At 39.3% G+C, this 14,100-nt stretch overlaps 1 protein-coding gene across 3 annotated transcripts in view; it reads right to left on the bottom strand.

The window, feature by feature from the left end:
• The window catches only part of CCSER1 (coiled-coil serine rich protein 1), a 633,466-nt gene that overhangs the window by 497,391 nt on the left and 121,975 nt on the right, over nucleotides 1–14,100 (bottom strand). For all 3 annotated transcript variants that reach the window (XM_033060782.1, XM_033060784.2, XM_033060785.2), the window contains exon 4: nucleotides 10,548–10,641. In XM_033060782.1, coding sequence (XP_032916673.1) covers nucleotides 10,548–10,641 — 94 coding nt within the window. The remainder of the gene's footprint in view (nucleotides 1–10,547; nucleotides 10,642–14,100) is intronic.

The raw sequence follows: 14,100 nt of genomic DNA, 5'->3' as shown, positions 1-14,100 counted from the left end.
TCAGATGGAATTTTTCTAACATAAGCCTAAGTACAGAAGGAAGAACCAGAAACTTCCTTCAAGGTTACCCTTCAGAGTTTATCTCAAATTGTTCCCTTGGCAAAGGAAGGTGTACAGTGTCCTCCTTACTGCAGAAAACTAGCTAGGCTATACAAACCAGAAGCACAGCCTTCTTCTAGGAGCCCCTGAGAGGACAAAACATTCTCAGGTTTCAGGAAGACCTTGTGCCCCCAACCAACCGCCAAAGCATTTGTTGCCTATTGATCCCCTTCCAAAAGTTAAACCTAAGCTGCAATAAATCTCAGGGTTTACTACCTGCAGAGCATTTATTTCTGAATTTCTTCCCCCTCAAGCAAAGTTGGAGGTTAAAACATATATAAAATTCAACAAAATCCAAACAATATGAAGGATTTGTTAGAACACTCACAGGGATGGAAGAACAGACAACAGGCTCTCACTTCACAAGAGATTCAGATAAAGACATATACAAAAATAAAAGTTACCTAATATTTTCAAACACTACAGTAGATTTGACCCAATCTTTGAGTAAAGATGGATTTTGGAAAGATTTAAAAAGTAATTTCTATCTGAGCCCAGGGTTTAGTTGATTAGTATGATAGGCTTTTGCAATATTTTTCCCTCCTGTTATATAAAGAAACTTGTGGTTTGCTTTGGCATTTTTTCTGCAGAAGGAAATAAAAAAATCACAGAAGCAGTAACAGTAGTGGATACACCAGCAACAGCAAGGCAGTGTCTCCTCCACTTCCTGGAATGACACATGAAGAGGCACAAACCAGAACATAATTGGCCTCTAAAGACTGAAATAACTCCAGTTATTACTGCAGCTCCATGCCATCGGTACCATGAGTATCTCTCAGACTTTAATGCCAAACTCCCATGACTACTGGAGTACCACTTTGTACTACAAGTAAATGAAGTGACAAGTCCATGGTAACGCTGGAAATTGGCATCAGAGAGTCCAGCTCAACTCAGGAGACCTACACTCAAGTTTTAACTATCAGACTACTATTTCCTTCTTTCCCTAAGAGTCAAGATACAATGATCCCAGAGATAAATATTTCAAAAGGTCAAAAGCCATCACTAACTCACATACAGTTTCAGTCTGACCTTGAAGTAGGATCAACGCTGAAGTTTTATGGAAGGAATAATTGTTTTTTATATAAACCAAGTTATGGATGTTATGTAAAATAATTATAAGCTCATAATTGTTTCTCTTACTCCCTAAATCTCGCACAAAAGTGAGAAGACAGGCCTTACGCCTCTAAAATTCTCATCACATTTTCATTTTAGCAAGACACCCAGTACAGATCTTTGTAAATTTACAAAGCACGAGAGAAAAGCAGCATTTGGCATCCAACTTTAACTTTGCCATCCAAAAGTGCAGAATTGCTTTAAATAGGACACTATGCTTTGATTTGTCATAATGTTTATTATTGCATTTATTTTCTGCCTGCAGATATTATTAAAGATGATGTTTCATCTCAATGTATGTATAAAATCAAAGGAATGAAGAAAGGCAATCCGCCTAATTTAATTACTGTCCTGGTTCTTTCAGTAAATGATAGTTGAGCATACCAATATGAATTAAGGATTTGTAACTAAATGTCACACTATAATTAAAAAAGAGCAGGAAATTGAGATACAGACTCTGAATCTAATTGTTCTAAGATAACCATACAAATGCATCTCACTCAGAAGTATTCTCTAATGAACCTGAGGTTCATATCTGTGGTCTTTTGCACTTTTTGTCCATTAATGAAAAAATCTCTTGGTCTCTAAATTATAATGTGATGCTCTCTGATACTGCTCCACTTAACTATGTAGGATTTACAAGTAAATATCACTAATAAAATTTGTACCAGTCAGATATGAATCTAACATACAGTAATTTCACGAATACAAGCCGCAGCAATTTGACAAAAAGTTTGGTGGAAACCCGGAAGTGCGGCTAATAGTCGGGGGCGGCTAATATGTGAATAATTTTCTGACATTTACAACCCCAGATGTGCCAGTCAGGGCGCCGAGCCGAGCGTCTGCCAGTAAAAGCCGGCATTTCGCAATTGTTACAGTGTTACCGTGTTGCCCTGGCTCCCTGCAGGCAGCACGGGGGGCGGGGAGAGAGGCGGGAGAGCTCTCTTCTTCCCTCCTCTGCCGCAGCCCAGGGGAGGAGGGGGGGGGGGGGGCGCGCCGCCATTGCCACGGTTTGGGGAGGACGGGGGGGAAGCCGCGCCGTTGCCACGGCCCGGGGAGGAGACGGGGGGGGCGCCGCCGTTGCCGCGGCCCAGGGAGCCGACGGGGGGGGCGCCGCCGTTGCCGCGGCTCCGGGAGCCGACGGGAGCCCTGCGCCGTCATTGCCGCGGCCCGGGGAGCCGACGGGGGGGGCGCCGCCATTGCCGCGGCTCGGGAGCCGACGGGAGCCCCACGTAGCCATTGCCGCGGCCCGGGAAGGACGCGGGGTGCTTTGTCCGCGCCCACCGCCGGCGCCACGGGCGCGGGAAAGCTCCGTCCCCGCCCGCCGCCGCTGCCGTAGGAGCGGGGGAAGCTTTGTCCCTGCCTGCCACCGCGGGGCAGCGCCGACCCGGGGTGACCGAGCCCAGTGGCAGCAGCGGCCGGCCCCAAGCGGCAGCACCGGGCTGGGCCACCTGGCCCCGTCAGCGGCCCCTAGCGGGCCGAGCCTGCACAGCCTTAGCTCAGCCAGTAAACCCTGCCCTCCTGCGGTTCTGTTACTAATTGCACGTGGGTCCTCGCTGCGAACGACAGAGCAGCTTATATTCGGGTGCGGCTTATCTATGGACAAAAACCAAAATATTTGCCAACACCCAGAGATGCGGCTTATACTCAGTGCGGCTTGTATTCGTGAATTTACTGTACACATAATCATTTCAATATATCAGTCCTTCACCACTCTTCACACCAAAACAAAGAGCTGAAAATACTAGTTTGCTCAGGAAACCAAGTATTTTCCTCATTCCACTGAGAACACACAGCACAGGCACATTATCTATATCCCAGACATGTTTTAAGCATATTCTGAGGAAAGTGTAGCTAGAAGCTACTCTTACATGCTCATCAACTAGGTTTGGTTACAACTCAACTTGTAAAATAAAATATACTAAAAGATATTTAGGATAAAGTTGGTTGCATTTTGTTTTTCTCAATTAAAACTGAAATAAGATTGCACCATTCATTTACATAAATAAGGGAACAGAAACAGGACTCTCAATCCAGTATTTCTTTTCCAGAATATGGACCAGGGTTTTCCAGGACACTGGAAGACTAACTTTATATTAACCTATGATTTCTAACTAGTTCCATTCCAATTTAATACTAACTTGTCTATTTCTTTTTATTACCCTTCTCAGCAGTTTACTCTTCCAGAGTCCTAAGGCGGGCCCAGCCACAAGGTGCAATGGTTATTTGTGACTAACACAAATATGCTCTGTTTATTTGATACTGCCACACAAACTTTCACTTGCAAACACTGCAAAAATCCCTTTCCTCCATGCCCAATGCTTGTTCAGAAAGTGTAGATCACAGTTAGAATAGTGTAGAAGATGCCAATTTTTTCTTCATTGCATGGAGACTTTAGTTATTCCATTACTGTGCTTCAGGGTAAAATGCGCAGCTTAGTAGAACAGGTCATTCCAAAAATATAAAAAAATCCCTCTGATATAACTTTTTCTAGATATAGATACATATATACACACACACACACATACACACATATATATGGAAACCATATATATGGATATTGTGGCATGCGACTTTCCACTCCATACTTCAAATCCATGCTGGAATTCAGATATATGTGTGAAATCAGGCTGGCCACAGTTGTGGTTTGTGATGCTCTCCCTTCACCACAAGAAATTTGATGGAGGAATTGCAGGCATTTATTCAGCAAGACCTTTTCTCTTGCAAAACTGAAAACTAACATGAACTTTTCCTTTTAATTGGTGTTAGGATATCTGTATAGTGGTATAATTAACACATCACTTTTGGTTTTGTTCATTATTAGTACTGCTTGCTTTTTTATTACCTTATCACCCAAAATTTGTAGTGACAGGGCAAGATGCTAGTTAGTTAAATAATCTTTAAACCTGCTGTTTGGCAGAGACACAGAGTTCTCTATTACTTTACTGTCACAGGTTTTCATTCTGTTCAAAACCTTTAAGTATAAACCAAGCTGCTATCACACATTCCAAACAGAAATCTAAAGAAATGCTGCTCTAGTTTAGCCTGATCTGTAACACATACAACTCTGAAAGATGGCATTTGGCAATGACAAGGGTTTCAGAAGTGATCAAGAAGCTGTGTGTCCACTTCCAATTAAAAATCAAAATAGGTCATTGTAAAGACAGAAACAGTCTGCTGCCAACAACACATTCATGAGTACAGCAATACATTCAAATTACTTAAGTATTTTAACTCTAGTTCTAGGCAACTGTTTGAGAAAAATGCATAGTTAGGGTCTTTTTTTCCTATTATCTATTTAAAAGTAAATTTAAACCTTTGAAAAATTTGCTTTCCTTGCACTGACAAACTGGTCAAAAAAAAAACCACCAAAAGACCAAAGGAGTTTCATCACAGCTCAGCATTCCTATCACCTACTAAAAAATTAATAAAAATAATTAATACATTGAATTAATAAAACACAGGAGGAACTCCAAACTCATCACAGAATTTTCACACAGTTTGTTCATCACATTCAAAATACCCCAGCAACTACCTAATTAATATTACTGGGTCATTACACCAACAATTTAGTTTGGTTGAGTACTGCTGGCAATTGATCTAGCTGGATTTAAAAGAAATAAAAATGCCTGACTTTTGCTTCCTGAAAAAACAAGTACATTGTGTTTTGTTGGTGAAGTTACTATTATCTAATGTAGTGATGGTTCTAAAAGACCATATTCTGATACAATGAATGACTCTAATTTGACGTTTACATAAGTATTTTTGTGTGTCCATCTCAAAACCCTTTCTGCCTTCCCCTCAGTCTGCAAAACCCATGCTGTAATCTGTCATTTCATTCATAAACCTTGAGCAAGAACCAAAACATGTATTACAGAGTTAAGAACACACTCAAAATGCTTCTAACAGACATGGTTTTAACTTAGGTTTGATCAAAATTTTCCACCTTTGAAAGTGTTCTTTTTTTAAGAGCTAAATAATATTTTGATGGATTATAAAGTTTCATATTGATATAAAATTTCGTATGTCCACTTTTTTTCCCCCAATAAATAGGATAAATAATTTCATTTCTGAAATATGCTGGATGAAGTAACTATGTTTCACGTATACACTGGGTCACAGCTTTTCAGCTGAGGCTGAGGCATTTAATCCTAAACAGCTGAAGCACCGGCCGAAGACAAATCTCTCCTAAAAACTTTAGCAAGCTACATTATTCAAAACTATTCAGCAAGCATTCCAGCAGCAACATGATGGATGCACAGGCCAGTGTGGGTACACAGCTAATCAATATCACACCCATGAACAGTCACTGCGTAGTGTGGAGCCTGATGGGGAAGAGACAGGAACATGTGCTTAACATTCAGCACCAGGAGCTTCCCCCACCTTTGAGCCAGATCACTCCCTCCAAATCCCAGCTACACACACTCCTCTGTAGGAGGATGCAGGGCACCTGTTTTATGCCACCCATAGCAAATTCTAAAGGGATTACCAAAGCTCTTGCATAGCTGTGCTTTTGAGAAAAAGCTACTATATACTGCAGTCCTGATTTAATGACCACACTAACCACATAAAACCATTTGGTTTTCAATAGGCTATGGCACAACACCAGTACACAGGTCACGGACATTAATGTGCATTACTTGAATAAATTCCCCACTGCTTGTATCACTGAATATAAAGGTCTTCCTCATACATTTGACTAATCAATACTTGGAATCAAATACATCATGTTTCACGAGGGAAAAGGAAAATGAATGAAGTTAAATTAATGCTGTCACTTTCTATAAAACTGCAGTGATTTCCCGTTATAGAATCCACTGACTTCATTATTTTACAACCGGAAATCAAAGCTACAGCATATTTTAAAGTCTAATTTACTCAGATTAATAAAAAGGCACCCTCAAGACTCATCATGGATGTCATATTATGCTTCATTTTAAGCATTCCAGCTTAAGAACAGAATGCAAAACTCTCAGCAAATCACACTGATTAATATTTTGAATTTGTATGCAGTAGCTCTCTGCACTCACCAAGTACTATATAAATATTACTTTATTAAATTTCAAAGCAATTGTGTTAGGTGGGATAATAAAATGTCTGTGTCTTACATTCTTTGTCTCGAAAATACAGCCTTTAAAACAGAACCAAAAGTAGTAAATTAAACTCACAGAGAGAAAGTCAGAAATGAGGGAATTCCAGACTTCTAAAGCTGTACTAAGACCAGCAAAGCACAGCCATCTATGTCCAAAGTAGAAGCATCTGCCTGAGGCTTGCAGGTGTCTCCTTACCTTCTGTTTTATGGTTAGAGAAAAAGTTTGGGATATTTTTTAATTCACTAGTACTCAAAAGGATTTATAGCATCTTTTTGCAGAAACCTCTTTTCTGGAGGGCAACCAGCTCATTAGGGAAAAGATGAGAGGACAGAACAAGCACACAAGTAAAGCACAAGTTGGAGTAATAAATAAAGAAATAAATAACACTACAAACAATGAAAGAAGTAACAGATCTTTGTCTCTTTCTCCTTTCTATCTCTATATTTTAATTAACACAGTATACCACTTTCTGGAACGTTGCCTTTCCTACCAATTGGCTTGTAGCTCCTCTTGAAAACTTAATAGAGAATTTTCCCAGAAATCTTTCCAATATAATATTATTTTCTATTCATAAATGGTCTCTAAAATAATGGTAGATCAATACAATACAATTATTTTGTTAGATGAGTATTATGTTGTAAGCTTCAGTACAAAGTTGGAAACATATCCTCACACTAATAAATACTGTTCTTTAAAACTACAGGAGCTAAAAGCGAAACTACTGTAAATCGTGTCTTAACTAACACATCTCTAAAAAACTGGAGTTCCTAATGGCATTTAACAGAATTTTTCAATTTGCCATAAATCAGCTCATCAACAGTGTTTATTAACTGGGGAAGTACCCTTCAGAATTGTTATCCATAAATATCATAGCTTAATGTATACAGCCTCCTCACAGAGGCATAATTTTTGACAGTCAAGTTAGAAAGGTGATGTTAGCCCTCATGTTCATGTAATTTGTCATTAGAAATTTTAAAGAATTTAAAGAATAGTTATTCCTAGCTAATCTTTAGTTGTCCCCGTGTAACAATGGAGGAAAGAACCGAGTAATTTTACAATTAAACCTTCTCATATTTCAATCTACTTTTTAAAAAGCTTCTCTTGGAACATTTTCTCCCCATAGTAATTCCCCACAGAATTATTTATCAAGAGCCAAATGGTACACAAGTGAATGGCAATATGGCTCTAGGACTGATGGCCTTAACTAAATAATTGCTGTAATCAGGGCGTAGAACATTAACAGGATTTTTACTGTACTACAAATAGTCACAATACTGCTAATACCTTTGACTTCCAGAAAAACATAATTTTAACGTTTCCATTTGAAAAGCAGCATTTAGTGCAGTATTTTGATACTCATGAACACCTTTATTTTGATAGCAGACTAAGAACACATGCATTAACTCTCAGTTGACTTCAATATGTAAATCTGACATAACCAAATTTTCTATCGAAGAGACAGCACATCTGTCTAACCTCTAGCTAAAGGAGGCTCACAAATCTGTAGGTCTGCAGTTGTCTTGACTGAATTTTACTGAAGCCAGTCATAGGCAAACTCTCAAGCCCATCATTTTAAAGAAGCCTTTACAAAGAGTTCAACAAACCTTCAACTGGCAAAAATTACAGAAAATCACCTACTTTTCAGGTCAGTTACATAGCTGAAGAATTAAATAGTCCTTTGGTTTAATTCAAATTCCATTAGAATAATATATTCTACAGTGACAGTACTGGCTCATCCTCCACATGCAATCTGTTGTCTCCTTGTTTTTGAAGCGGGCAAATTAAAAATCTTTTAAAAAACACACATTGCCTCCAATTATCTGAAAGAGGTTATATGTGCATGGTCAGAAATACGACCAGTTTTAACCTGATGAGTTTATAAAAGTGTACAGCTATGCATTACATTATTTCTTCAACATGATCATTCGATCAGTTTTGTATTCTGGTGCCTGTAGAAAAAATTGTATCAAAAATATATGATAATATAATTTAACTGAAGAAATTTAGAAGAATTATATTTAGGTATTAATAAAAATGCCTCTTGGAAAAAAAACCAAGCAAGCCCAGAAGTGAAAACAGAGAACAGATTGACTTGGAATTACTGAAAATAATTGTTCCTGAAAAGTCTTAAATCCTGGAAGTTGGCCACAACTTAACAGAAGAATCAGAAAAAGGATTTGTTAAGTGGTTAGATGTCAGTATCTAGTTCATGGTTTTTATGCACTTCAGTAGTATTCAAATGCTAAATCACTAAAAACAAGCACAGTACTTCAGTATCTTAACACAAATTAAGATGATGACTTACAACCACATTAACCATTTTGTGCCAGATCCTACTGTAATATAAAGACATCAGCTTTATTAGGTGAAATTGAGTCAACTCCATACTGTGGCTCTATCCTTCTTCCAAGTGAATGACTTAAAAAAACAATGACAGCTAGGGAAATCCTAAATTTTTTGCAGCTAGATTCACCACCAAGCAAATAAAACCAAAGAGCAAGTATTACTAAAATAAACACATCTGTGTTTAAAAACAATGTGCAGTGTGTGTCTCTACATTATTGCTGAGAACAGAAATGATCACCATTCTTCAGAGGACAATGTAGATCCTATTTTAAAAGCATCCATTTGCTCTGGGTAATGAGCCTAGAGCAGGAAGATTATGTGTCATATCACACCTCCATCTTAATTACTTCTCTATCAAGTATGTTGTTCAGACATTATTATTTTAGCTGTTCTAGAAGCTGCTACAAAATCTTTGTAATCATATACTGGACATAACTTTTCTTACACTGTTAACTCAATGCTTTGTGAAAAAAAAAAAAGGAAAATAAAGTTCAGGCCAAGGTTAACACATTAGGGAAGTTTACTTATGGAAAACAGTTCTGCCAGTTAATATGTTTCCAACCAGTCCAGGGAATACATAAGACTGGACCTCATATTATTTCTTATAAAATGCAATGTTTGTTTTTGAAGCTTTTTGAAAGCACACTTCTTCACCCATCCAACTTCCTGTAAACAGTTAACAGTACTATTAAGAATGAGTTAGAAAGGGTCTTTTCTGTGTAGTCCATTTATTGCATCTCAGCTTCCAATAATTTAGAAAACTATGATCATGCATGTACTACTGCTGCAACCCTCCATACTCTCCACCAAAGAACACAGATGTTTCATCCTATAAGTAGATATGCAAACAGGTTTAAAAAGCACGGTACAATGGTTGAACAGAATTATCATAGAGATAATTCAGATATGTTCACAGAATAATCATAAATAGAAAATTTCAAACAGGAGGACAATTCAACCAGTTTATCTATAACCATTGCTAAATTTGCATCTAAGAAGGGACCAGAACTGAAGATGGTCCAACAAGCCAGTACGTCTCAAAAACCCCACTGTCTGCAAAGAATGTGTACTAAATGTGTACTATGGGCACCTACATGGGTGAACAGAGAAACTGGGATCAGGGAAAAACAGGTAAAAGGGAAGGTGAGAATTACTGGTGCTTAAACACACAGCACGTGCAGAATAGAGCTTCACAGCAGAGTACAAACTCAGAACTCTACCTGGGATCAAGCACAAGTCCCACATGAGAGTCTGAAGACTCCCCAAACCCTGCGGAGTTAGTAAGACTTTACTCACAGATGAGGCCCTCCAGTCCCACATCCTAGCCAAAGGAAACGCAGCATTTCTCATCACAGGTCCCACAATTTACCTTGCATAATCCTATTATAAAATGATACTAAACAAGGTATATAGCAATAGTTTATTGCTATTAATCAAGGCAGTGCAGCAAGGCTTTAACCAACCATGACAGAAACCATCAAGTTACACTCATGTTTCAAACCAAACCTTCTTTATTTGAAGAATATTATTCTGGCACATACAAAATATGATCACAATTATTCCACCAATGCTCTTTTGTTAAGTGCCTGGGGTAGGCAGCAGTCATTTTAAGTACTTAGAAAAACAGATGGGTCTGCCCTTGGTACTGAAATTCTGTAGCTGTAAAAATCACTTCCATTTCATAACTGACCATATGAAGTCCAGGTGCTGTGTAAACAGCATTTTTCTGATTAATTACAAATACATTTAGAAATAACTCTAAAAAATGAATACCTCTCTCCTCCTTCCAAGAAAATTACTTCTTTTTATTTCCAAGTAATTGTACCGAAAAAATTTGCTTTATATTTCTAGAATAATAATACCTCACTGAAGACAGAAAGCATTTATCTGACTTACCAGAACGATGGTGATGTTGCTCTTCCAGGAACTCCAAGTCAAGCATTAGATCATCTTCATCCAACTCACACGAACCCAAGTTATTCAAAACATCCTAATACAGGTTTAAAAAAAAAAAAAAAAGAAAAAAATAAAAGAAGCATTAGAAGCATTTAGACAGATGTTTTAGCCAAACTGCTCTGCACAAAATAGTTTCCAATGACATCTGGAAAACATGTTTAAATACGAGCTACAGTAATTTTTTCAGCTTACATTAGACCAGTGAGAAACAGAATGAAACAACTGTCCAAGCTGAAATGTGTTTGACACCATTCTCTTCTTAGAGGATCTCAAATATTTAACAAAAGTCCCCAGATGTACAAGTAATACCATACACCTAACCTTCTTTTATTGTTCAGTGATGGTTTTTTGTCTTTGCAAGTTTAATCATAACTTTTTATTAAGACCAAAAATATTATTTTTAGCACAACACAGAAGTATAAGTGTATGGTTTTTATTAAATTTTGGAATTCTAAGCATTGCCTCTCCTTACCAATATACTTTGAAGAGAGATTTATTGTTCTATTCATTCAAAGGATAAAGAGACACAAATTTAGCATAAACAGGGAATTCAGGCATGAATTACCAATTCGTGAATTTTCAAGTATTTATGTGGGTAGCAAAGGCTTATAGAGACAGAGAAGAAATCTGACTTTTAAGTGTAGCTGCTTAGGTCCCCATTACCATTTGGTGATTAATGTTGTTTGCCAAGTCTTAACCACAAACAGATAATGCAAGTTTTTCAGACAGGGATAGTAATATTCCATCTTCTTCCTATGTGTATTTTATTCTATGGTAATTTCTTTTGTCCTGGTAATACATTGACTTTCTCCACAGTCACCAACGCCTAATCAAAGCTAATACAATGCATTCTCCAGCTAGCACTTTGTTTGCTGATCAACAAACAATATTGTAGGCCTCAATTCTTCAGTCCACCCACAGGCAAATAAGTCATTAGATACTGCATAGGATAGATGTTATCACCCTACACACTGCACATGCTCCCAATACTAATGTGACATAACAAATCAGAGTGAAAGAGGCCAGGTTATCATCCCAAAGCATTGAACTGTCTGGGAGAGCTCTGCATAGCAATCTGCAGTATAGAAAGTAGAGAAATATGACAGTAGTAAACTTAAAACTAATAAAAAGCCCTTCGACTTCAGTTCCAACTGTATTCTTTTAGGTTCCTTCTAATTCTTTAAAGTATTTTCCCACCACAGTAGACGTCACCTCTTATACCTACTCACCACTTGCACCTATTCAACCCTTTGGAATAATTATTTCTTCAAATTCTGTTTTATATTCTTTCACAAACAACACACAGGCAACACAAGGTCTTCTTCTTGCATTCTTTCCCTGACTTACCATCAGTACAAGAAACTTCTTATGAGATACAGAACCCATTGCTAATACTGTTACTGTATTTTTTACTCCCTTTTTAAATTCAGATGCTATTATGCACTCAAGCTTAATCAAATGGTATATTAAACTCAGAGAATGTATAACATACTTTATATATTCGTTTTTCAAGGTAACAAAAAAATTGGTGACAACATCCAGAAGAACAATCCCTGCAATTTCAAGCAACAGTTACAAGTTTTTCATGCCAGTAGAGAAAAAAGGTAAAAAGGTTGGGATACATAAGTTTGTTCTTTACCTTAAAATTATTGTCTATTGTACAGCTGACCAACTGAATCCACATTGATATTAATACTGAGCATCCTTTGATAAGTTATACTAGCAGGAGCAGTGAATTCATGCTAACTGAGCATCTCCTACATCTTGTGCAGTAACTTATCTGCTGTCTGAAATCCTGGGAGATAGCCTGCAAAAACACAGTGACTCACAGCCTTCATCAAGAAACAAACTCAATTTGATCTGGAAGTAACAAACACAAACAGAACCACAATTTTCTAAACTGAAGAGCTGAAGAACCGTGTAACAGGAACCAAAAGAAAAATGTTTGTATTCAACTCTCCTCCTGTTTATTACTGCTTTCCAAGATCTTCTCTACCTGAGTAATGCTCTGAATGGAGGTAAACCATGCTCCATCTATCCTCTCTGCTCTGCAAGGCTGATGTACATCCTGCTCTACACAGCAACACCTCTTACCGTCCACCTGAGCTGAGGGCTCCCAGCTGCCCTCCCAAAGCATCTGCGATCCCCTTGCCTTCCCTTTCCTACAGCCTCTTCAACTCCACCAACAACAACAGCAGGCAAGCTAAAGTGACAAAGAAAAGTCCCTCCCCCCAGTTTATTCTTTCGTAAGTACCTCCTCCAGAGGTACTCGGAGTTCACTTGCTCTTTATAAACGAATAACTCACAGGACTGGGACCAAACAAACCAGAGCAGCTATTGTTCATCATGGCAAGAACTAGGCCTTGACAGGGTTGCTCCACCTCCAAGGACATCAGTGATGGCAGTCCAGCCAATTCTCTGCTCTTGTGGCCCAGCTGTGGGCAGAGTTCTTCCATGGGCACAAACCAACAATGAACTCACAAACGCATAAAAGCCCACCTAAGGAGACATCATTAGTTAGGTTCCTAGGGTTGTTCTAAGTAATTAGAGTAATTTCACAACTATAAGGCGTACCGGATTATAAGGCACACTTGCAGGTGTGTGAAAATTTCTGAATTTTGTCCATATCTAAGGCGCACAAGACTATAAGGCGCACTATTTTTTTGCAGGGAGGATCCGTGAGCAGCAAAGTAACAAATTAGTAATGGAATCATGTGATTGCGGGGTTTACTGGCAGGAGTTCAATTTGCAAACATTTTTCACAGATTGGCGTAATCTTTAAATGCAGCCCAAGGCACCCTCCCCGTACCACAGGCCCTGGCACTCCCGCAGCTCACACGGCTGGCACGGCTCGGCTCGGGCCTCACACTTCCAGGTTGGCAAATTTCCAAACTTTGTCCATATATAAGGCGCACCAGATTATAAGACACACTTCCTGGTTTCGATCAAAATTTTAGGCTTTAAGGTGCACCTTATAGTCATGAAATTACTGTAATATTTTTGAAAACATGTACAGTAATTTCGTGAGCATAAGCCACACCCTTTTGACTAAAATTTTGGTCCCAACCTGGAAGTGCAGCTTATACTCTGGAGTGGCCAATATATATGGACGAAGTTCAGAAATTTGCCAACTCGGAACTGCAAGCCGCAAGAGCCCTGACAGCCACGCAGCCCCGCCGACCCCACCATCCCTTGCACCACCTGCCGCGTTCCCGCCCAGCCCATGCTCGGGGCTGTCCAGCACTGCAGGCACACCCCACGCATACGGCGTGGTCGCGGACACCAGCAGGCCTGGGCTCTGTGCTCCCGCCCGCTGCCACGCAGTGCCCACGGCAGCAGCCAGGTTGCTGCATCACCACCCCCAGGGCCCCTCTGGGAGGCTCCACCAGGCTTGCAGCCCCCGACACCGGCGGGCCCGGGCTCTGCGCTCCCACCCGCTGCCACACAGTGCCCGGGGCAGCGGCCGGGTTGCAGCACCTCAACCCGCATGGCC

Source organism: Catharus ustulatus, chromosome 5 (assembly GCF_009819885.2).
Source record: "Catharus ustulatus isolate bCatUst1 chromosome 5, bCatUst1.pri.v2, whole genome shotgun sequence".
NCBI lineage: Eukaryota > Metazoa > Chordata > Aves > Passeriformes > Turdidae > Catharus > Catharus ustulatus.
Note: the sequence above shows the minus strand (reverse complement) of the source record. Positions and strands in the feature narration are given on the sequence as shown.